Below are 22,606 nucleotides of genomic sequence, written 5' to 3'. Positions count from 1 at the left end.
CAATAAGTGGCATAAGTACCAGAGGGTCCATTTGGTGGCTACTTGCTGGTGTAGATGATAGTCCACCTCCCCCCACCAACCTCCCCACCTACACAGCAACACACAACACAAACACACTGGTATCCCTGTGTGAGTAGTCCCCCAGCCATCTGCATAGGAGATTTGCTTTTGCCGTGCCTGGGAGAGATGAGAGAAGTTTTAAAGGGTAAAGGAGCCGAGAAGCAGAAAAAAAAAGAAGCTTGGGGTGGTTTGGGGCTCTCTAGGGAGAGTTTGAGAAGCAGAAGCTGACGAAACCGCTATCAAGAGACTTTGGGGATACTGAGCCAGGTACAGCTGCTTTGTCAGCTCTAGTGAGAGTGTGGTGCAGTGTAGGGGGGAAGCCCTGCCTATGTCACCTGTGTGGGGCTTTGAGCATGAGAACCTTTGGGAGCCTCTTAGCCCAGCACCTGGAGTAGATACTTGGGCAGCGGTGGCGGGAGGGGGGGTGGGGGGGCGAAATTCATCGGGGAACTGTCCATGGTGAAGATTCTTCAATAATGGGGTGGGAGGGAGTAAAAGACATTAAATGCTCTTGAGAACCAGAACCAGCCACCCCATGTCAGCCTAGACATGGGACAGAAACCGCCTCTCACAGCCCACAGTAACATGACTTTCTATTTCTTCATCTTTATTAGCATGGCTTTAATTTTCCAGGAGTCTCCTGCCTGGGCAAATTATTTGGTTGTTCATTAAAGAAATTTCCCAAAGGGGTCCTGAAAGAATCTTAAGATCTTTAATGGAAGATTTCAAGAGTCTACATCCTAAGATTCCTTGACTCCCGTGCCTCAACATACTCACCTTGCTATTCCTTCCAAATCCCAGACTATTATACTGTGATCATTACCCAATGCCAATGAAGCTCCCAGTTTGAAAGACATAAACTAAACTTCCAATTCTCACTAAAATTCTGACCTTATCTTCCCCCTCCAAGATGCTACCAAAACTTCTTGAGGTAGTATTCTCCCTTACCACGGTAAGCATTGTCTTATCAATAGGTTATACTGGTGATATTTGGGGAGTCAGCCTTTTACACTGGAAAGGGCAGATGAACAATATAAATACCATGGCTGCAGGTAATACATTTATGGGTACCCACATTGCTAACTCCAAGGAATGATGGGGAGGGGGGCACCTTCTGGGGGACTAAGGCTGCATTTGTACCACCAAGGGTTGGAACCATCAGAGTATAATCTATCAGAGTAGCCTTCCTACATGAGGATCTCCATCACCTTTGGTATAAATTCCCAATTCTTTAGCAAGTGTATTAGGCCCCACGAGTTATGGCCCTTTTCCTGTTCAGCTATGATAACCAATATACTAGTGTAGCCAGCACTCTCCTGGTTTTAGCACTTAAAGTCCCACATCTCTGAAAACCCTGGGGTCCCTGGCAAATCAGGACGGTTGGTTACTCTGCTCCTCACAGTGAATCCCCTGGCATATAATCCAGCCGTGATTAGGAACCAAGAGGAAGTTCTCCTTTCAGGCAGCCTGTGTTCAGGCTCCTCAACCCACCAGCAGGGTGACCTTGGGCAAGTCACTGGCGTCATCTGTGCCTCAGTTTACCTATCTGTAAAATGATGCTTAAAAAAGTATCCATTTCATATGGTTGTTGTAGGATAAAATGAGATAATGCTGGCGAAGCGCTTCAAGTGCCTGGCACATGGTGAGTATTCAATAAGAGTAACTGTTTTTGTTTTTTTTTAAAGATTTTATTTATTTATTTGACAGAGAGAGACACAGCGAGAGCAGGAACACAAGCAGGGGGAATGGTAGAGGGAGAAGCAGGTCTCCTGCGGAGCAGGGAGCCCGATGAGGGGCTCGATCCCAGGACGCTGGGATCATGACCTGAGCCAAAGGCAGATGCTTAACCGACTGAGCCACCCAGGCGCCCCAGTAATTGGTTCTTATTAATAACAATTAGAACAATTCTGCCTTGTTCGTGCTTTTATTCTCTGGCATAGCGACAGGCTTCGCACATAATAAGCACTAAATGAATGAATGAATGATGACTCTTTTTACTTCAGTGCCTAAACATTGCCTTCTGTCATCCTTGGACCATGCACACTCCGTGGTGTGATCCATTCTGCCTGGGGCCTTCGCCATCGAATGCCTGACTTTTACCTGTGTGCCTTTGACTCCCAGCCCATCCACTTGGCTGATGTTTGCTAAAGTTCCAGGTTTCAAATTAAGCATTACTACTCTAAACATAGTCTTCCCTGAGAGGTGCCTGTACCCAGGCTGTCCCGGTCACCTGTACCCCTCCCCATAGCTGCATGTACTACATACTATGGACTGAATGTTTGTGTTCCCCCAAAATTTTATGTGGAAGCCCAATCCCCAGGGTGATGGTGTCTGAAGGTGGGATCTTTGAGAGTGAATTAGGCACTGAGGGTGGAGCCTTCAGGAATAGAATTAGTGCTCTTATAATAAGAGACACACGAGAGAGCTTGCTTCCTCTTTCTCTGCTCTCTGCCATGTCAGGAGACAGCAATCTGCAGCCCAGGCAATGGGTCTCACCAGACACTGGCTCTGCCAACACCTCGATCTTAGACTTCCAACCTCCAGAAGGGTGAGAAATAAATGTGTCTTGTTTAAACCACCCAGTCTAGGGTATATTTCGTACAGCAGTGCAAACCATCTGACACAGGACTCCATGGATTGCTTAATAGAGAACAAACTCCAAGTGGACAGCAACAAAATGGGCTCTTTTAAAATTAATTCCCGGAGACTAGCACATACTGGACACTCAAATACATATACACCAAAAGTAGGAAGGAAATGCATTTAATGAATGATTTTTAGTTGATCTCTTCCAGCTGTGTGGGACGTTTTCGCATACTACCGTACCACCTATGTCCCCTTGCAACTTGAGGACCGGCTCTCCTTCCAGGGAAGCCATTTTCCAGTTCTTGAATAAAACATGGAAGAGCATGAGAGCAGAGACATGGAGCAATTTCTCTATTTTACCCAAACTAAGATTTTTTTTTTAAAGGCATATAATTTGGAGAATGAATTTCATCTTTGGAACTTGGTCCTAAACCTTTCTAGTCTAACATTATATATACCAATTTTTCCTGGCGACATCACACTGAAATCTGATTAGCACCAGATTACAGTATGGGGCAGCTTTTTAAAGAGCCTTGCGAACCAAATCCTAGGCAGTGGTTCAACCGGTCTCCCAAGTGGGCCTCTTCAAGGAAGCCAGTGAACCGGGACGCTTGGGGTGGCAAGCAGAGGAGTTAACTTGTGACAATACTTGTCCAAGTCTTAAAAGTGGAGCATCTGCTTCTTGGCCTCAAAAGTGAAACAATCCAATAATTACAGTCCTCGGTGCTTTTTTTTCTACCTCAGGAAACATTTTGCAACTAACTAGCAATTTCCAAAAATATGGCTCAAGCAACACATCTCCTTATCTCCTCGTGTAGGAGAGGGTGTGAGTTGTAACGAGGCAGGGGCTTGTTATCTTAGGGGGTTCTGGCAAGGTGCTCCCGGGGACAGCTTTTAATTGGGTAAGCGTGTGATAGCTAGGTCTGGGGCTTTGAAACTATCTTCCAGGAGAAGTCAAGACCCCATTTAACCAAGGTGTCTAGTTAGGACAAATTGTAAAGCCTCCCCCAGGTGGGTAGGGGCAGAGATCCCCAGGGAAAGAAAAGAAGTAAATAGTTTGGCATTTTCGTACCCCTCTCTGGAGGCTGGGATTTTGCATTCGATTTTTAAGGGATCCCAAGATTTTGGAATCCGTTCAGGAAGAAAGACCAGAATTCCAGGTGATCAGCCCACTAGTCACCATAAGCAGGTGATAAGTCTGGGGACTATAAATGCCGCTGTCACTTACAGTACCTAGGGATTGTGTGATGGTGGGACCCCACTGACAAGGCTGGTATCCTAGTCATTTAAATCAAACAGAAAACAAACAAACAAACACATTAAAGTTGAATTGTACTGACCTCTGCCTTGGAGTCAGGCTGGAAACCACTTATCCCACTCAGGGTCCCGCGAAATATGGATGTTAGTAACAGCAGAACTGACTTCTCTGTTAATTTCAAGGTCTTGTATCCAATAGCAGTAGCTCTCAAATTTCAGTGAGCATAACAATCAGCTGTGATCATTAAAAACTTAGGTTTCCTGATTCAGCTCAGCACTTTCTTCCTCCAGGCAGTCTTCCCTGATTTTTGAGGCCTCTCTTTTGTGCACTCTCATATTACCCCAGGAAGACCGAAAACAGACTTGTCTACCTTCCCACAATTGTTTTCAAAGCACTGTCTCTGGCTGATAACAGGCTCAATAGACACATTGGAACCAAGATATGTTGGACTCACTCTACAAGTTTACTCAAGTGCATGAAAATGTTCCAAGGCACATGCATGCGGGCAGATTAATGAGAGATGATTTTCCCAAATCCTCCAATTTGCTATGTGTCCATTTTGCAAGAGCACGTGCCTGTCGCCAACAATCATTTCCTAACCCAATTCTTACAATTCACGAAATGAAGTGGACCATTCACCCACGTGAATGGTGCGTGGTCCTGGAGTGTAAATCCCTTCAGAGCATGAGTCAGCAAAGGGACAAATGGAGAATGCAGGGCTCCTGGGAGAGAGTGTTTTATGAAAGCAAGCAAGGGGTGTGTCAGAAATAAATCCTGAAGGCTCACAGCAAGACTGGGCCTTTCTTCTGAGAATTAAAATTGAAGAGAGAGATGGTTGTTATGGGGACACTTTTATTTGAGTTGAAAAATGAAATAAAAAAATTTTTGTCTGAAAGTAGGTTTGGTTTGGCTGATGGAATTTTACAAGAAAGGTAGATTTTATTAGCTCACATGGTGGGTTCTTTCTTTCTTTTTCTTTCTTTCTTTCTTTCTTTCTTTCTTTCTTTCTTTCTTTCTTTCTTTCTTTCTTTCTTTCTTTCTTTCCTTCCTTCCTTCCTTCCTTCCTTCCTTCCTTCCTTCCTTCCTTCCTTCCTTCCTTCCTTCCTTCCTTCTTTCTTTCTTTCTTTCTTTCTTTCTTTCTTTCTTTCTTTCTTTCTTTCTTTCTTTCTTTCTTTCTTTCTTTCTCTGAGCTCCAGGGTCATGGAGAAAAGATACTTAAAGCATTTCTTAAAATAAGAGCATTTTTTAAGTCAACAAGATCATATCGACTAAGGTGTTTTGACATTAACAACATTACTATTTTCTCCACTTGTTCTGAGGATAAACGAGTGGCAGAGGAACCGGTATAATTACTGGTAGTTGTTCCATAGGACTTGGTAAAGCCTTTTTGGTCTATTTCCCAGAAACAAGAAATACAAAAGACGCTAATGAGCGGGTACAAAATGCTTTTACAAATCAGGTGGTTGCCAATTCTGCACCTTCATCACTGCTGAAGGAGACCTAATCGAATTGTCAGCTGAGAGATCATTAGATGTAATTTTTGATGATAGATCCTCACACATCATGTCAAAGGAGCTCAGAGGCTGAGGGATGCTGCCATACCAAAATGCCTGCCATTCCCACCCAGGTCTTCAGGTGAACAAGATTTCTCTGTTCCCACAACTCCAAGACAAAAAGTAGGGATGGAGTCAATGCTCAGACTTGTCTGTTAAAGCAAGAAGGAATATTCATCCTCAGACCCAAAAAGGCTAGAGGAAAAGAGAAACTTCCTCCTATTTCATTAGAGATGCTTTTCCCATGGATTCCGGTTTTACTTTTTATGTCTAATCATTATTTATCAATATTTGTACTGTATTTATGATGTTTCGCTTAGCTGTGCACTAACAATAATTGTAATAATAGCTCAGCCTAGAATAATTTTATTAAACTATTAGAACATCCTGGTAACATGAAATAAAAATAAACTTCAATTTTATACACATTTCTGATGCAGATGTGTTTGACAGGGTGATAAAGACTTTTAAGTATAAAAATATGTTACATTAGGCAAAAGTTATGGAGCAAAAGTGAAATGGAAATAGGAGTTTAAGGAGAAAAAGTATGACATAAAATTTACCTTCTGTTAAATAAGGGCTTGTTGAATAATTTTTAGAGGCCTGTTATGGATATTAAATTGCTATTGCATTTAAATTCTGTTAGATACATTTAAAAGAATGATACAATTGTTTTACTTCAAAATGCCTACATTTCTAATAGGTCAGAAATTTTATGCTTTTGAATTTATTTTAAATTTATGACACAAGATTAAAGATGTCACCTTAAAAAGATGTGCAAAAGGTACTGTCTCAGTTATTAATTGCTGCATAAGAAACCACCCTCCTCCTTTATGCATAACAGGACAATCATTTTATTTGCTCCTAATTCTGGGGGTCAGTAATTTGGGCTGGTATCGGGTGGGAGGTCAATCTGCTGGTCTCATCCGGGATCACACAGGCAGAGCAGTTACCTGGCTGCTCTGTGGTCTGACGTAGCCTCGTTTCCATTTCCAGAAGCTGGTGTTGGTTGTTGACTATTCTACAGTTCAGCTCAATCCGAGCACCACGTGGAGAGAGCCACAGATTCCACAGGTGAAGGGCTAGGTCCCCCAAGACCGCCCCCTCACGTTCACCCTCCAGAGGCCAGTCACAAGCCCGTGTTGTCACCTGCGCTTTGGACCCACCGGCTATAAATGGACCTCTTTGGGTTTAATTTGCTAGAGCAGCTCACACAACTCAGAGAAATATTTCACTTACTAGATTACTGGTTTATTACAAAAGGCTATAGCTCAGGAACCAGATGGAAGACAGATGGGAGAGATGTGGGAGGCAAGGTATGGGCAAGGTATGTGGGGAAGATAGCTCGGAGCTTCCAGGCCCTCTCTGAGCGCGCCATTGTCCCCGAATCACCCCGTGCTCACCAACCTGGAAGTTCTCCAAAGCCTGTCCTTCTGGGTTCTTATGGAGGGCTCATTACAGAGGTATTATTGATTAAATCATTGGCCATGGGTGACTGATTCACTCTCCAGCTCCCCTCCCCTCCTGCCACGCTGGGGGTGGGACCAAAAGTTCCAACCTTCCAATCACATGCTTGACTCCCCGGGCAACCCCCCTCAGGTAACCAGGGGGCAATCCCAAAGTCACCTCGTGAACAGAACAAAAGATACTTTTACCATGCTCATCCCTTAGGAAATTCCAAGGGATTTTGGAGCTCAGTGCCAGAAACAGGGACGAAGACCAAATATATATTTCTTGTTATAAACCACCGTCTCACAGAAGCCCAAGTGGACCAATAGAGGAACATTTTTGGCAGGAGAAATGAGCTGCGCTCCTTAAATTAGGAGTTGCCCAGTAGGCCCTTGGTCTTTTTCAATTACTTTTATATACTTGAGTGTGGGTGATCTAGGGCAGCACTCCTCACATTTTTTTAAAAAAGATTTTTTTAATTTATTTATTTGAGAGAGTTTGTGAGCAGGGGGAGGGGGCAAAGTGAGAGGGAGAGGCAGAGAATCTCAAGCAGGCTGGGCGTGGACCTGAAGAGGGGCTCGATCCCACCACCCTGAGATCAGGACCCTAAGATCATGACCTGAGTCAAAATCAAGAGTCAGACACTTAACCCACTGCACCACCCAGGCGTCCCATCCGTGCTCACAATCACTCTTCAAGATTACTGAGGACCCCAAAGTGCTTTCATTCATGTGGATTATAATAACCTTTAATATACTTACCATATTATAAATTAAAACTAAGAATTTAAAAAAAATCTTTAGAGCAGCCAAGTTTTAAATGGAAAATAATATTTTACAAAACAAAAAAAATAGAAGAGCAGTATTATTTTACATATTTGGAAATCTCATTAATTTCTGACTGAATAGAAGGCAGCTGGATTCTCATATCGGCTTCTGATTTCAATCTGTTGCAGGCTGTTGTTTTTGGTTGAAAACCCAGCCTCACAGATACGTAATTCAAAAAGGGAAGGGTATTTAAAGCCCTCTCAAATAATTGTGGATATTCTCTTTTGGTACTATACCAAAACTTGACAAGTAGTAGATCTTAAACGTTAGCTGCTTTATGGATTCTGAAGCCATATCAATGAACTTCCATACTCTGTTACATTAAAACTCAGGGGTCTGTCTTGCACTTTGAACAAATCTTTTACTCATTCATGAATATGTAACATCATGCGTCAGTCATTTGAATTATTGTTTCTTTATACAGAATATATACAGAATATATATATTCTTTGTATAAAGAAATATACATTTCTTTATACAAATATATATATATGTAATATATATATATATAGGAAGATCTTCCAAATAATAACAGATTACAGTATACAAAAAAAAAATCACTTTGGGTTAATATCACCCCTGAATTCCTCAGAAAAGCCTTCAAGTATGGGGAAGCTGTCAAGCTCACAGCAATCAATAAATTTCCCCAAATTTCACAGTGTTATTTTACAACATTATTTTGGGTTTCCAGGAATTAGTATCAGTTCAGAGCCAGTGTGGGTAACCTCCAAAAAGTACATTTCTCCTTCCTCAATGCACAATCACTCTGTTAAATGGCCCCAAGTTCCTTTGCAGAGGGTTTGGAGGAAGAGTGATGGTATGAATCTTGGCAGGGTGGCAGGGCCCCTCCTCTGGCTGCCCTCCATTCTCAGCACTTCTGGTCGCTGGACTGGCTTAAATCTGGGAGTTGATTGAGTGACTGTGACTGTTCTGGTGATTCAGCTCAGGCTTCAGTCTTCCAGACTAAGCACATTCCCGCTTACACAGATCACGTCCGAATCTGGCAGATTGCCTGTCTAGTTCTCTCCTAGGGGCACCACAATCAACTAGCCAGTACCTTGGGTCTCAGTGAGTCAGACCGTTCTGATTACTGCCTTGACTCCATGGTCCATTATAGTGACCAGGTCCACCTCACCTGGCCCTGGTCCCCCTTGGATCCTGTCATCCCCATTCTTTGGATGATGCTGGGGCATAGGTCACAGACATGTATTTCTTAGTGCTATGGTGAAGGTCATGTCCTTTGGACCCTCCCAGAGGAGGTGAATAGATTTGACATGATTAAACCCACACTAGCATTCCAATCTCCCTAAGCTTTTGGATACCTTCCTCTGCAGGATACCAAGGAAGTTCTGCCATTTGAACTTCATTTTGTGTAGGCCTACTCTGGGTCCATGTTGTAGTCAGCCAACCAAGCAAACTGTGAGAGCCATTCCTAGCCTGTGGGACTTAACACTGAATTTGGATTCTCTGTTTACTGAGCCCAGAGCAATAACTTTGGCCTGATTACATATCCCTTCTCCGTGATCCCACACCCTTATGACCCCTTCTTACACATGGGTTTCTGTCAATATAATTTGGTAAAAATCATCAAATTCCTTTGGTGTGTATGACACTGATTAATGGGTCACAGTGTACCCTTGGGATCACCTGGAGTTTGAGTCTAGTTGTACGTTTCAAAGCAAAAAAGGTGGTACAGTTAGGTTCTGAGTATCAGCAGGGCGTTGAAGGCAACTTCCTCAAGGAGGGCCATTATACGTTCTTCAGGCAAGGGATGACTACCGTCCTAGGCAGCAGCGAAGGACTGCTTTTATTGGCAAGAGAGGCTTGGCAGATTCAGGAGTTCAAAGTCCCTAGCTTCCTCAGAACGCCCTTATCCCAGTATGTCTCCATCTCCCCAGCCCAATATGTCCCCATCTCCCCAGCCCAGTATGTCCCCATCTCCCCAGCCCAGTATGTCTCCATCTCCCCAGCCCAGTATGTCCCCATCTCCCCAGCCCAGTATGTCTCCATCTCCCCAGCCCAGTATGTCCCCATCTCCCCAGCCCAGTATGTCCCCATCTCCCCAGCCCAGTATGTCCCCATCTCCCCAGCCCAGTATGTCTCCATGCCCCCAGCCCAGTATGTCCCCATCTCCCCAGCCCAGTATGTCTCCATGCCCCCAGCCCAGTATGTCCCCATCTCCCCAGCCCAGTATGTCTCCATGCCCCCAGCCCAGTATGTCTCCATCCCCCCAGCCCAGTATGTCTCCATCCCAATTTCCAGGATCCCTTTCCTTCTCAATCGATGTCCTAACTTTAACAAGAGACCCCCCCTGACTAGAGGTTGGAAATTCATTCATTTTATAATTCAGCTACCTGAAGGATTAGACTTCCGTTTGTTTTTCAAATGAAATCTTGGGCTATAGAAGAAGAAAGCATAGCTTTCAGGGCAGCAGGAAAGCTTTCATATCCCCCAGGTAGATGTTGAGCTGTGCCTTTAAAGCCCTTAGTCCCTCCTTTTCTTTTTCCCAAGTTCTCTAGCACAGTTAGAAACAACCAGCCAATCCATTATACTCCTGATTTTGACTAAAATGTTCTATGCCAGTAAGCACCCAGTCATGCAGAGCCTTGTCCTCTATCAGTTCCAGGTATCTATAAGGGAAGTCTTCTCGAATGACTTCCTGCTCCTCCCTCGGTCTCCAGCCCCTCTTCTGCACACTCAAAGCACTGCAGGCATATCTCCACTATTGCACATTTCTCTTCTTTCTAACTTGTGTCCCCTCGCCCCCACCCCAGTGTCTCCCCCCAACCCCGCCCTCCAGCCCTCCCGTCTGGGACCCTTCCCCCCCAGCATCTCTCCTCCTGCCCTCAACCTCTAGGCGAGGGTTATCCCTTGATCACTGTCACATACCCAACACTTCCATAGCAGGTGCTCGCCAGAGGTTTGAGGAATTAATACACATTTGATCTGTCCAGTTCCAGGCTGCAGTGACCTTTTAAAATAGGGGCACATAATGAAAGATTTCACTTGGAAAGTTCCCCAGGGAAGTTGTGAGGAGACCTGCTTTTCCTGCAGGCTGGGCCATTAGCTGTCTGGCCTCTAGCGATTCACAAAGAGGAGCTTCCACATTGTTCTACCTGCCGCCAGAGGGATGAATGGACACGTCTTTGTTGAGACCCTCTTGCCCTGGATGCTTCTGAGGATTAACTCCTTGTGATCTCTTCACCAAAATGATGTCCTCCTTGGGCCATGGGCTGTGATATCTGCTCTCTTGTCCCCTTCGCTTCATGCTTCCCTCTGGAAAGACAGTGTGGTTTAGGGCGCTGCACCGTGAATTTGGTGTCAGGTGGTTCTGCCTTTAATCCCGTCTTGCTCACTTCCTGGAAGCCTGATCTTAGTAACTTGATCTAATGCCCGTGGGCTTTGTGTCTTTCTGTAAACCTCACTGAATGACTGTGAAAGTAAGTTGCTTAGTATTTCCAGCAACCAAATCACACAATAAGATTTTGACTGATTTCAGGATCAGTCTGGCTCCCAATATTGCCCACCTGTCGTTTACCTAACAGCTCCTCCTGGCCTCAGTGTCTTCATCTGTAACGTGGGGATAATAGTAATACCCAAGTTACAGAATTATGTGAATTTGAAAAAACAAGAACTGGTTTTGGAGAAGAGAAGTGTTATTTTTTATTAGTTTGTTGAAATATGTGTTTTTTGATGCACATTCTGGTCTCAAGGAAGTATTCAAAGGTTCCAGTGGTTTCCCTTTTCACTTATGTTTGTTTGTATTCTTTATCTCTACAAGGGATTTCAAGGTTCTTGTGCTAACAAGTTTGCTTTCTTCCCAGCACCCAACACAGTGGTTTTGATCTATGATCCCCAGATGTTCATTAATTTTTTTTAAGTTAATGGGATGATCTTAAGAAGAATCCAGACAATGGAAATGATGTGTTTGAATTAAAGATGAAGAGAAGGAGCCCTGGGATGAGTAAAGGCTCAGGAATGTGCAGGCTTTTGGGGGTACTGGGTCATCTGGTTGAGGTAAGGCCTACAGAAGCAGAGTAGAGCAGAAGAACATCGGTAGAAAGTGTGGCGGAGGGCCTGCAATCCCACAAGTGGAACCATGTTCCAAATTCGGAAGGGCATTAGACACACTGTAATCCAGCCAATGAACCCATCCCAACTCCAGACAATTTCAGTAGCTGTGGGTGGGTGAAATGTCCGTGGACTTTGACATCAAACAGACCCAGATTTGCCTGTGATAACCCTGGCCTGGGTTACTTGCACCCACCACAACCCTCAGAGCCTTGCTTGCTCTTTTTTTAAGATGTGGATGGTAACGCTGATTTCTTAGGTTTGCCACGAGGTTTAATGAAATCATGTTTGTGGAAGTGCTGTCCTTTTGGAAACAGAGCCATCGCTAAGTTAAGCCTCTGCTTGAACATACTCCCTGTAAGATAGCTCTTTCTGTTTCCAGATTTTTCTAACACTAGCTAGCTAGGAGTTTCATTAGGTGCAAGAGAAAATGAGAAGTCATAGTAGATTCTGGGAACATGCACAGCATGATCCAGGTAACTTTGCTGCCTATGAGGGAAGAATGAGAGAGAGGGCCAGGGCAGGAAGCTACAAACAGAGGCCGATGCTGCAGTCCTATGATCCAAGCATGGATGTATGAATATTTATATGTCATGCAATTTCTATATACTGCATTGATGTTTTCTGGGTGCCAACATTGGATGAAGCATACCATATACGTTATATTTACTCCAAGATGCAGGTACAATGAGCCCCCATTTCATAGGTGAGGGTAATGAGTGAAATGAAGTGATTTGTTCAACAGTATCTTCTAAGTGGTATGATGTGGTTAAGGTGCTGAGCAGCTAGCTTATACTTGTGGTAGTGGGAAAGAAAGGAAAGCTTTTCTCACCTTATTGCTGTTAATGATAATCAGTGTGTCCTCAAATGCCTTTTAGAGCAAGGCTTGGTAAAAATTAATAAAATAGTAATGATAGCATTGCCTCATCCCATAGGATCTTTTCATCCAGGCGTCCTTGGCTTACCACCCTTTGGAAATCCACTCCCAACACGTTCCTAACCCAGAGCCCACAGCTAAAATGCCCCCTACAGCAAACTGCATGTTTTCCATCCCCCACCACTTTTCACCAACTTCAGGAAGACTTCCCCATTCAATCCATCCTTCCCTCCCTCTGTCTGGCCATCAGACCCTGTGTCATCCCCAGCAAACTTTCTAGCATCAACCATGCCCTAGCATTCTCCATTCTATGTGTCTACAGTCCCCTTTCGTTATATTTGTTCCTTATCCATGCCCGTGGGTTGTGGGCTTCTGGAGGGCAAGAGCACTGTTTTATTGACATAATGGCAGATTGCTAAGAGCTCTGGTGATTGGAGTCAGGAAGCTAGTTCTGTGAACTGTTTGGCGGTACTGAGTTCCCAGGGCATCACTGCGTTTTCTGTAAGATCTGCAGGTTGGCCTAGATTCTCCTCCAGATCCTCAGAGTCATCCATTGGAAGGCTATGGTCACTTCTGCTCTTCCTCACTGACAGGGCTGTGCACACACAAGCCCTGAATAATTCTGTAGACCAGAATGGTCAACCAAGGGTTTCCAGGTATTCTTGTTTGAGCTATGGGAAGGTGATGCAAATTTGAAAACTACATTGTCATGGTTTAAACTACCAAAACCGTGTTCCTACAATTCTACTTCTTCACAGCCCAAAAATACTTGCTGGTGTTTTAAATCTGCTCTGCCCGTCAAAATGCACCTCACGTCTCAAGGTCATTTTGACAGATGTCCTGTCCACTGTGGAACCCGCCCCAGTGCCTCTCTCCATGACTCCCCAGCCTGGTTTGCTCCAGCCTCATGGAAATTACTGCTGGTAACATGGATGCATCTGTTGTCTTCCAACTGGATGTCTTAAAGATAGGGACAGTTAGCCTTTTAGCTCCCCTAGTGCTTTTGACCCAATCATTACCCAGTGATAAATTCACTGATAAATGAATCATGTATGATTCCCTATTTAAAGTTTTCAGTTTGTGGGTGCTGTACATCTCCCCTTACTCTCTCTTTCTACCTGTCTTCTTACTGCTCACGACCTATCATCAAAGAGGGATGGGTTTCTGAGAGAAGGCAATAAACGAGAGGAACTGTAAAAGGTGAGTCAGCTGATTTTTTACTATAGTTCAGTTGGGTGTTGTGTGGATGTTACTCACTTTGGTAAGACCCTGAGACCATGAGACTCTGTGCAAGGTCCAGTTATGCTGCCTTTGTTAGCACTCAGACTCAAAGTGGGCCAGATCCCACAGCTAAGTAGGATCCTGGATTAAATTTTGGGACAGAAAAGGGATACTAGTGAAAAACTGATGAAATTCAAATAAAGTAGTAATGTTAATTTTTTAGTTTTGAAAAATGTGCCATGGTTATGTAATATTTTACCCTTAGGAGAAGCTGGGTGAAGGGTTTATGGGAATGCTATGTATTATCTTTGCAACTGTTCTGTAAATCTAAAGTTATTCCAGAATAGAAAGTTTATTTTAAAAAAAGTGGGCCAGAGTGCAAATTTTAGTTTGGCTAGCAGTCTCTTATTCTCACATCTAGTTATATCCTAACAATTTGTAATACAAGGTTGAAAATGAGAACTGTGGGGAAGTTTAGAAACTCTCCTATAAAAAAATTTGTGAAAAGGCAGCAGGAAAGATAAAAGCAAAACAAATAAAATAATGTACCTGGATACAGCTGTTGGGGGGGGGTGGGTCATGTTAAAATGTGAAGCCAAACTGGTCATTTGGGAGGGACCAGTGGGCTCAAAGTCAGGAGACTGGAGGTTTGTTTTAGCTTTGAGGACTTCAGCATATCACATGGACTTCATTGCTTTGTCTTTAAAATGGCCTAACCCAATTCACAAATAAGGATATGTAAAATAATTCCTTTCAAAAACCAAGTCTCCCTATTCTTTAAAATTTTGTCATTTTTGCTTAAGAACAAGAGTTCCTCACCCATGGGCTGATTACCATCAAAAATCTCAAGCCAGCAGGTCTGATTCTGCATGAGCATTTTCACTTTGCACTTGGCAAGTTTCTGCTTCCTCTTACAAAAATGTTCATGCCAACGTCAAAGCCATTTGACTTCTAAATATAGTGTAACAGATGTGAATGAGGACTGTATTATTTTCTGTGTTACACAAAGGGTCTTTCTTTCAACCAGTAAAGCCAGACACCTGTCCAGTTCTGATTAAGCTCAGCCACCTCAATCAAGGTAAATGGGATTGGTTCTATTCCTTGTTCAGGCACTGAAGTTTTAGTTACCAGATACCAGATACCAGATTTTCTTAAGTTAGGATCCATGAACAAATGTCCGTGCCTAAATTCTAGAGAGATTCATCAACACCTTAAAACTGAATATGATACTGCGTATGTATATACTTTTCTCTATACAGGGTTTCATTCATCTTTAAAGGGTCCTCAACTCAGAAATGTCAAGAAGCACTGCTTTAGACCCACACCTTCCATGGCAAAAAGCCTGAACTATAAGATACCTGCTATATTTAGGTATAAATTCAGTCTCCTAATGTCTAGCACTCAAAGAAAATACCTAGGTAATGTCGCCTGATTTGACTGTTTTGACCCCACAGCACCCAGTGTATTTCTAGGGCTGCCCCTCAGTGTACTTATGCTTGTAACTAGTGTTCTTCCCAGCTGTGGCCCTGAGTCTTCCTTGCCTGAAGATCTGAGGCCATATTTGCTCATCAAACCTTCCCAATTTAAAGGATCTCTCAGAAATACCAAGGTAATCCCGGCTTTCCTTGCCTTTCTAGTCCTCCCAAACTGGCCATATTTCTTTATAACACATGCTATGACCAATGAACATGTGGACTTGTAACTAGTTTGAAGTAGAAGCATGTCTTATTGAACATGAGATCTTCTGGCTGGTGGAGCATTAAGGGTCCCAAGTGCAATTTAAATGTGTGGTCCTGGGAGTGATTTGGATCTAAGAAGCTCACCAGTTTTTGTGGTTGTTTTCATGATCTCCTTTAAAGGTGGCTCACAAATGTAACATCTTAGGCTGTTAGTCAAGAGAAAAGTGTCTACAACTGAAGCTTAGAATAAAAATTTCACTTGGTTTTATATGAGTGGATCCGATTACAAGACAGAAAGTGGTTCCCTATTTCAATTCATTTGGATATTCTTCCCTTCTCCATTTCTAACATTGTAAGGATCTTCTTAGCTTTTGGATAATATTTTAGTTTCTCCAGCAATTTAGCTTCCCTTTGAAAAATGAACCAGAGTTGAAGTTTAATGTTTAATGTGGTCCTTTTAAATAAAACATAATGTTAATAGGCTATATAACAAACACTGAAGTGGTGCCCAAGCTCATTTTCCCCCTTTTTAGTTATATGGTCAAATATAATAACTAAAAGACTAAATGCTTGTGGCTCTTTTATATATATTTAAAACACACAGTAAGAACATAAGAACATCTCAAATCATTTGGAAGAAAAAAAAAGGGGTTATCAACCAAAATCTTTGGAAATTTCATAAAATTTAAATATCTGCAAACAGTCCAACCAAAAAGAAAAAAAAATCCCAACATTTGGCTATGGAGGGCACTTCACATGTGAACCAAATGGCGTTATAACATTTTCCTTCAGGTAAACTAGTCACTAAACTCCATTAGAAAGAATACAAGAGCAATATGGAGACATCCCCAAATACCATGTACTTGATTAGAACATTCTGCTATGGAGTGTTCATCTACCACAGGCTTTCCTTTCCATTGCATACATTACTTTACATTTCTACAATGCAATGTTGAAACAGCCTCCAAGTCTTGCCAAGTAGATTGATGTCCATTCTACAAAAATATTAACTTACAGTACATAACACTGAATAATTTTAATCTGTACATTTTTTTTCCCTCCCATCATAGGTGACACACGTCAGTTTGTACAAGTTTAGGAAAAAAAAAATCCACACATCTGGTTGTTTACATCTGGATTACGAGTCAACAGAGTCAACCAGAAGTGGTGGGGTGGATATAGTTTGAGAAAGTATAAATACAGTGTAAGATTAATTGTGGTTAACAATATCCAGCTCTTCACAAAGTGATACAAAATAAATCATCTTAGATTTTTAACTGAAAAGATCGAGCTGAGAAGGTTCTGCCAGACAGTCGACCAACTGATCCAAGTGGTTAAGGCTGACCTGACTTAGCAAAGCCGCAGCGTAACCAGAAACACTGGCACAGTTCAGAGCTCTTCAAATGCATAGCTTCAGTGTTACACGCACATTAATTATATTCCTTCAATTAGTTAATCCTCTAGACAGTTTTCTTTTTGTTTTGCATGCATCCCGTTCCATTTTCATTAAGGGCATCTCTTCCTTGGTCAATCATGTGCTTTGCTTTTCAATTTGTTTTTGTTAATTTTTTTTTGTATGTTTTGTTTGTTAAGCCGTCAATACCTCCAACACTTGGAAAATGAAATATAGATGTGGTTCTACTGACAGAAGAGAATCAGGGCTATATGGACAATGCAAAATGAAATGAAACAAGTGTCAGAAACAGTTTATAAAAATGGCACATTTATTGCTACAGAACGGTCATGTACATGACTTCATCGAGTAACTACAGATGGGAAACAGGTAATGGCCTAGACCAAGCTGGGTTTGTTTTTGTCTTGAAGGAACTCCAGCACACAACCTGTTTGGACACTTCTACAAATCAGAAATACACCAAAAACATGAAAAAATCGAGGCACTCAGCCACACATTGAAAACAAGGTGTAACTGTTTTATCTTTTTTTTTGAAATCTTTTCCCTTTTTTTCTTTTTTTAACAATTTTTTTTTAGTTTTTAATGCTGCAGCTATGTGTACAGTCGCAAAAAATTTCCCCACTGCGACCTACAACTAAAAAAACAAAACGAAAACAAAAAATAAAAACAAAAAACAAAAAAGGCTACCATACAGTTTCATCTCAGTAACACATGGTAAAATAACATCTTTTAAATAGTAAAATAAAGTAACAAACTTTTACTCATAATGATTCCAAAAATCTACAAAGAAGAAATATTCAGAATCTGACAATTTTTTTTGTAATATTCATGGTATAAAAGGATTGCTCCTGCGAAAAATAAGCCAAATATATTTTTTATTTTTAAATTTAGTTTTTTTCCTACTAGGGTGTACTACAGTCTATTTTATAGCAAAAAGAGCACTAGACAAACAAAGCTTTATAACAAAAAGCCAGGCACTGATACATGGTAAATCTCTGCTTTTTTTTTCTTATCTTCACTTAATTGCATCACAAGTAACAAGAATGAAAAAGGCCACAGTTCATATATTTTCACCATTACATATGTCTATAATACTTGAAATGAGTATGGCAAAACCAGCACTGCACAAACATGAGTCCACTTCAAGTCCCATGAGAAAGAGCATGTCTCTAAAGAAAAACAAACAAAACCAAAGCAAAATAAAGAGAGGCCTAAAGGCCTTGGTGCCCCATTGTGTTGGAATTCATCATATTCCATCTTGACCTTTTTTTTTTTTTTTTGTTTCCAGTCAGCCAGCAGACTAAATTTTTGTGCTTGTTTATGCTGAAATTGTCTCATTCCTGACTCAAGTTCACTTTTGGACACAGATCATATTCTGCCTGTTGGATCCAAGACGAAATCCTCTTAACCCCCGAGTCTTGGTTCATCTCCCTCCCCACCCCCCAACCCCTCATCAAAATGAAGATCACGAATAAAAAAAAAAAATCAGGAAATAGGAAAAAGCGCAAAACAAAAAGGAATCGGAAGACTGAATCAGAACCAGTTGTGTTACTGGGTGGACTGACAGTTGTATAAACATTAGTGTTCCTTGCAGCTACACAGAAGACAAATGGTAAAAGTTTCTAGATGAACAGATCCCTATTCTGAATATTCCTAAATTACTTGAATGTGGAGGCGGATTGACTGTTCCAAGTTGCTTTTAAAGTCCACGTCTCTTCGACAGATCCCCAGCCCAAGTAGCATCAGATATACGGTATAGTATGGACCCTTATGAAATTCCGTATAGTACTCTAATCCTAACTGTCTTCTGCTAAGTATCATTCGAAAATCCAACGCAGGATACCAATATCTTACCTGGGTTTGATAATTACAAAACAACGACAAGAAAAAACACACTAAAAAGGCCACATTCCTTTTCACCTTTTTTTTTCTTTCTTTTCTTCTTCTTCTTCTTTTTTTTTTTTAAATGTGGATACAACCCAATTAATAGGTATAGGCGCAGATCTTGTTTCTCCACCAAGCAAAAGGAGTGAGCAGCTTTTGGTGGCCATTAGAAAGTTTTTCGCTTATTTCCAAAGGGAATTCAACAATAGACGTATTCCATTACTGAGTAATGAATACGTCAAAGCTGGTGAACAATAAATTGCAGCTTTTACTGTTTGAGTGAGAACAAAATATAAAGCACCAATTTAAAAAATAATCAACTACAATTTAATTTTTCTTTTTGCTTTGCTTACAGGTTTGAAAAACTTTAAATCAGCTCTGTGAAGCACCTTCATGATAACACGTATCAAAAGTGCCATTCTTAAAATGTACATCAATGCAGGGAGTGTTTCCAGTTCCCTAAAGAGTAAACACCATATTTTCTTCTGTACACTTATCCTGAATGTGATCAGAGTAGACCTGCTTCCTCTATAATATTGTTCCTAGGGATACCCGCCTTGGTAGACTATACAAAATGAGTGCAGAATGTACCACTAAAAGGAAATCTTCAACATACTGAGGGAACAAGTTACACATGGTTTCCATTGTTCGGGAGGAGGGGAGAGTATACAACAGTTGTCTTCCATGCCCTTCTTTGAGCCCCTTTGTTCGTACATTTCACAGGCAAGCCTCAAAATAACTTCATGAAGTTTGATTTCTGCTATTCTCCTAAGGTCTGAATCCACCTCCACATTTTAGGAACTTATCAACAAATCAAAGTATTTTAGTTTTATCGCTACTGAACATATTTACAGTTTTCAACACACACACACAGCTAATCAAAATGTTTATGGGTTTGTAAAAGATGACCACGTGGTAACTATCTTATTTGTTCTTACATTTTCGGAAATGAACATAAAATTCAGATTCTTGTAGCTCACTATTTCATTTAAATGAGACGTTTTTTAAACCACACAGCTTAAAAAAAACAACAAAAACTGATACAATGTATTAAAACACATAATAACAAGAGTCTACATGTAAAAATATAACTTTTACATACACAATTTCAAAATAATGATACGTTTGCCATTTGTTGCATAAAATTTACAAATGTATTTCATTACTATATAACTGGCAAAACAGGAGAACAGATGGAACATTTAGACCATTTCGATGGATTTATGGCATTTACTCAGTGCTGATAGGTGGAAAAACTACTTGAACAGGGATTTTTTTTCTTAATACATGCCAAGATTGTGTGGCTGTAAAAATAGAAACGAGTTAGAGACAAAAGGATGCTGACAAATACTTAACTAGGAGCACTATTTGTTTACTGCACTATACACCAAAGTCAATCATTATAAAGATTCACGATGGAAGTTGGTTCAATTGTGCCCAGACGTCAAAGCTAGCTATCTGATGAGTTGCTGTGCCATAGCTTGATCTATGTTTCTATCAAATATGTTAAGTATAAACTTCATTCATACTGGCCAGAGAAATACTGCACTACCCCTCCTCAAGAAAGTGCAACTTAATGCTTTAGGACTTATAAGGCTTGTTATAATGCTGCATGATGATTGAATATTGGCATTTTTCAGACGAAGGAGGAGGCAGTTAAGTCATCTACATCTTAGTAAACCCATTTTGAAAACAAAAAATCAAGAAAGCAACAAAAATCAATCAGCTCTGTCACACTACTTGCAATTTTCTCATTTGATGGTTTTTGAACTTTACTTGTTTTTTTTGTTTTTGTTTTTTTCCAAAAATCTGACCATGTATTCAGAAACGCCTCACTGCACACTACTTCGGCTACACATGTAGGTAACACTTGAATCATTTTGTTAAATCACAGCCACTTTGATTATGTTATGTTTCCGATGATATAAACATTGGAAGGCACAGTGGTAACATTGTAGCATTCTAACCTTGTACCTCTGAAAATCCCAGAATAGGGTCACAAACGCAACATTACAGTTCAGACAAACTCTTTTTGCCATGTCTTGGTAATGCTGCTTGTAATATCTACACATGATGTGACTTTTAAGTCCTGTGTTCCCAAAAGACTGGAGAAACAACTTTCTACTTATTTTATGAATGAAAAGCAACATCAGGGTCAGCATTTGATCCTGCACTACCCCTCCAGAAGCAGAGTTGGCACTACAGGTTACGATAACAAACCAGGGAAAGGGACAGAAATAAGACCCAAAAAAAAAAAAAAATCCGTATTTACAGTAAAATCTTTCTTTTAAAAAAGTTAATCAGTACTATTTTTTTACAGGAGAAAAAAGTCTGAAACAAATGAACAAAAGCTTACCATAGTCACTAAATTTTTAATATATATTTATATATATATTTATATATATATTTGTCATAGGTCTATAAGATCCATCTGTTCCTCCTACCCTAAGGAATGGCTAATGTCATCACTTCGTTGTCATCAGGACGTTTGCTGGTTTTGTTACTAGGGCAGCCGAGCTTCCCTTATTCAATATCCAGTAATTATAAACACTAGCTGACTTGAATACCAACAAAAACGTTCATGTAGTTTTCTTCAGAAGTACACTTTTTCATTATTGCAAGTTTACAATTTTTTAAATTAAATATTTTTTTTCAGACTTACAAATTAATTATATTTTTTTTTCCAAAAGAAGTTTAGGCACAAATGCATTGTTCCACAGTGTGGAAAGATTGCCATTCAGTCTCTGGGCTGCGTCTCAGCCTGCACACGCCGCTTTGCACATTCTGAATGATATGTTAGAGGGTCACCCCTCAAGTTGCACTTTTTTCTTTCTTTTTTTTTTGTGTGTTTTTCGGTTTTTTGATAATTGGGAATGCTGAAACCTCTTGCGTCTGCGATTCATAACTACTCAGACTTGTCTTATATTACAAAAAAAGGGGTTAAGGAGAAGTGTTTATGTGGGTTTAAGATAATACAGCTGTTAAGGAAGTGGTCTCTTGTATTAATGAAGCAATGTGGCAGCTTGGACCTGAGAAGGGAAAAAGAGAGGAGAATTAATTCATACGCTTATCACAGAAGAAGTAAATGTTTTATTTTTAAGCTCTTTTTTCCCCCAAGGGGAAGAAAAAAAATCTGTTCAATTTGGGGGAAAGCAGACTTTCCTGGCTTTCCTTGCGTGGGACTGACCAGGGAAAGGGTTCCCGAAATGGCTGAGAACACACTTGCCCTTTTACATCTGTCCCATGTGGTTCGACGCATCTCCCATTCCAGGGTGCGGGCCCGCCAAGGAGAGCGGGGGAGGCTCCGAGGACACCTTCTCTTCCTCCCTTCTTTTCAGACACGCGGCTTTCGGGTTCAGATTCCTTTCTGTGGAAGATGGAAGCAGAGCATTTAGTTAGTGCCATGCATCTGGCAGAGGGCGGGAAGGCACTATCCTGCGCACCTGCTGACCCTCGCTCTGAGTTTCTACATGACAGAGCGAAAGGCAGTGCTGGGAAGGGCGCACTACAGCCATCCGTGCGTACATATGGCAACGTCCTAACGCAGTCGGACTTGTAAGAGAATCCTGTAACTTAGCCACGGGAGAAAGGGAAGCTGCCTTACAGATTCAGACGTGATCTGCACCCAACCCAGCTGCTCTCAACGATGCTTCAGTGTCTGCTGCTCTGCTCCTGCTCAAGACTGGCGAGTCCATCCCCACTTAGGGCCGCCAGCCCCTGCGACTTC

The 22,606-nt window shown here is 41.4% G+C and overlaps 1 protein-coding gene across 15 annotated transcripts in view; it reads right to left on the bottom strand.

The window, feature by feature from the left end:
• Positions 1-16,148: 16,148 nt before the first annotated feature.
• Positions 16,149-22,606, bottom strand: part of TCF4 (transcription factor 4) — a 350,984-nt gene continuing 344,526 nt past the window's right edge. For all 15 annotated transcript variants that reach the window (XM_088019640.1, XM_028102890.2, XM_028102892.2 and 12 more), the window contains 2 exons: positions 22,106-22,246; positions 16,149-21,908 (listed from right to left, as the gene is read on the bottom strand). In XM_088019640.1, the coding sequence (XP_087875766.1) occupies positions 22,110-22,246 (137 nt within the window). In that variant the 3' untranslated portion in view covers positions 16,149-21,908; positions 22,106-22,109. The remainder of the gene's footprint in view (positions 21,909-22,105; positions 22,247-22,606) is intronic.

The sequence above is a fragment of the Eumetopias jubatus genome, unplaced genomic scaffold (assembly GCF_037043125.1).
Source record: "Eumetopias jubatus isolate StellerSeaLion01/CBP00866 unplaced genomic scaffold, mEumJub1_p1.0 scaffold_16, whole genome shotgun sequence".
In the NCBI taxonomy this organism is placed as follows: Eukaryota; Metazoa; Chordata; class Mammalia; order Carnivora; family Otariidae; genus Eumetopias; species Eumetopias jubatus.
Note: the sequence above shows the minus strand (reverse complement) of the source record. Positions and strands in the feature narration are given on the sequence as shown.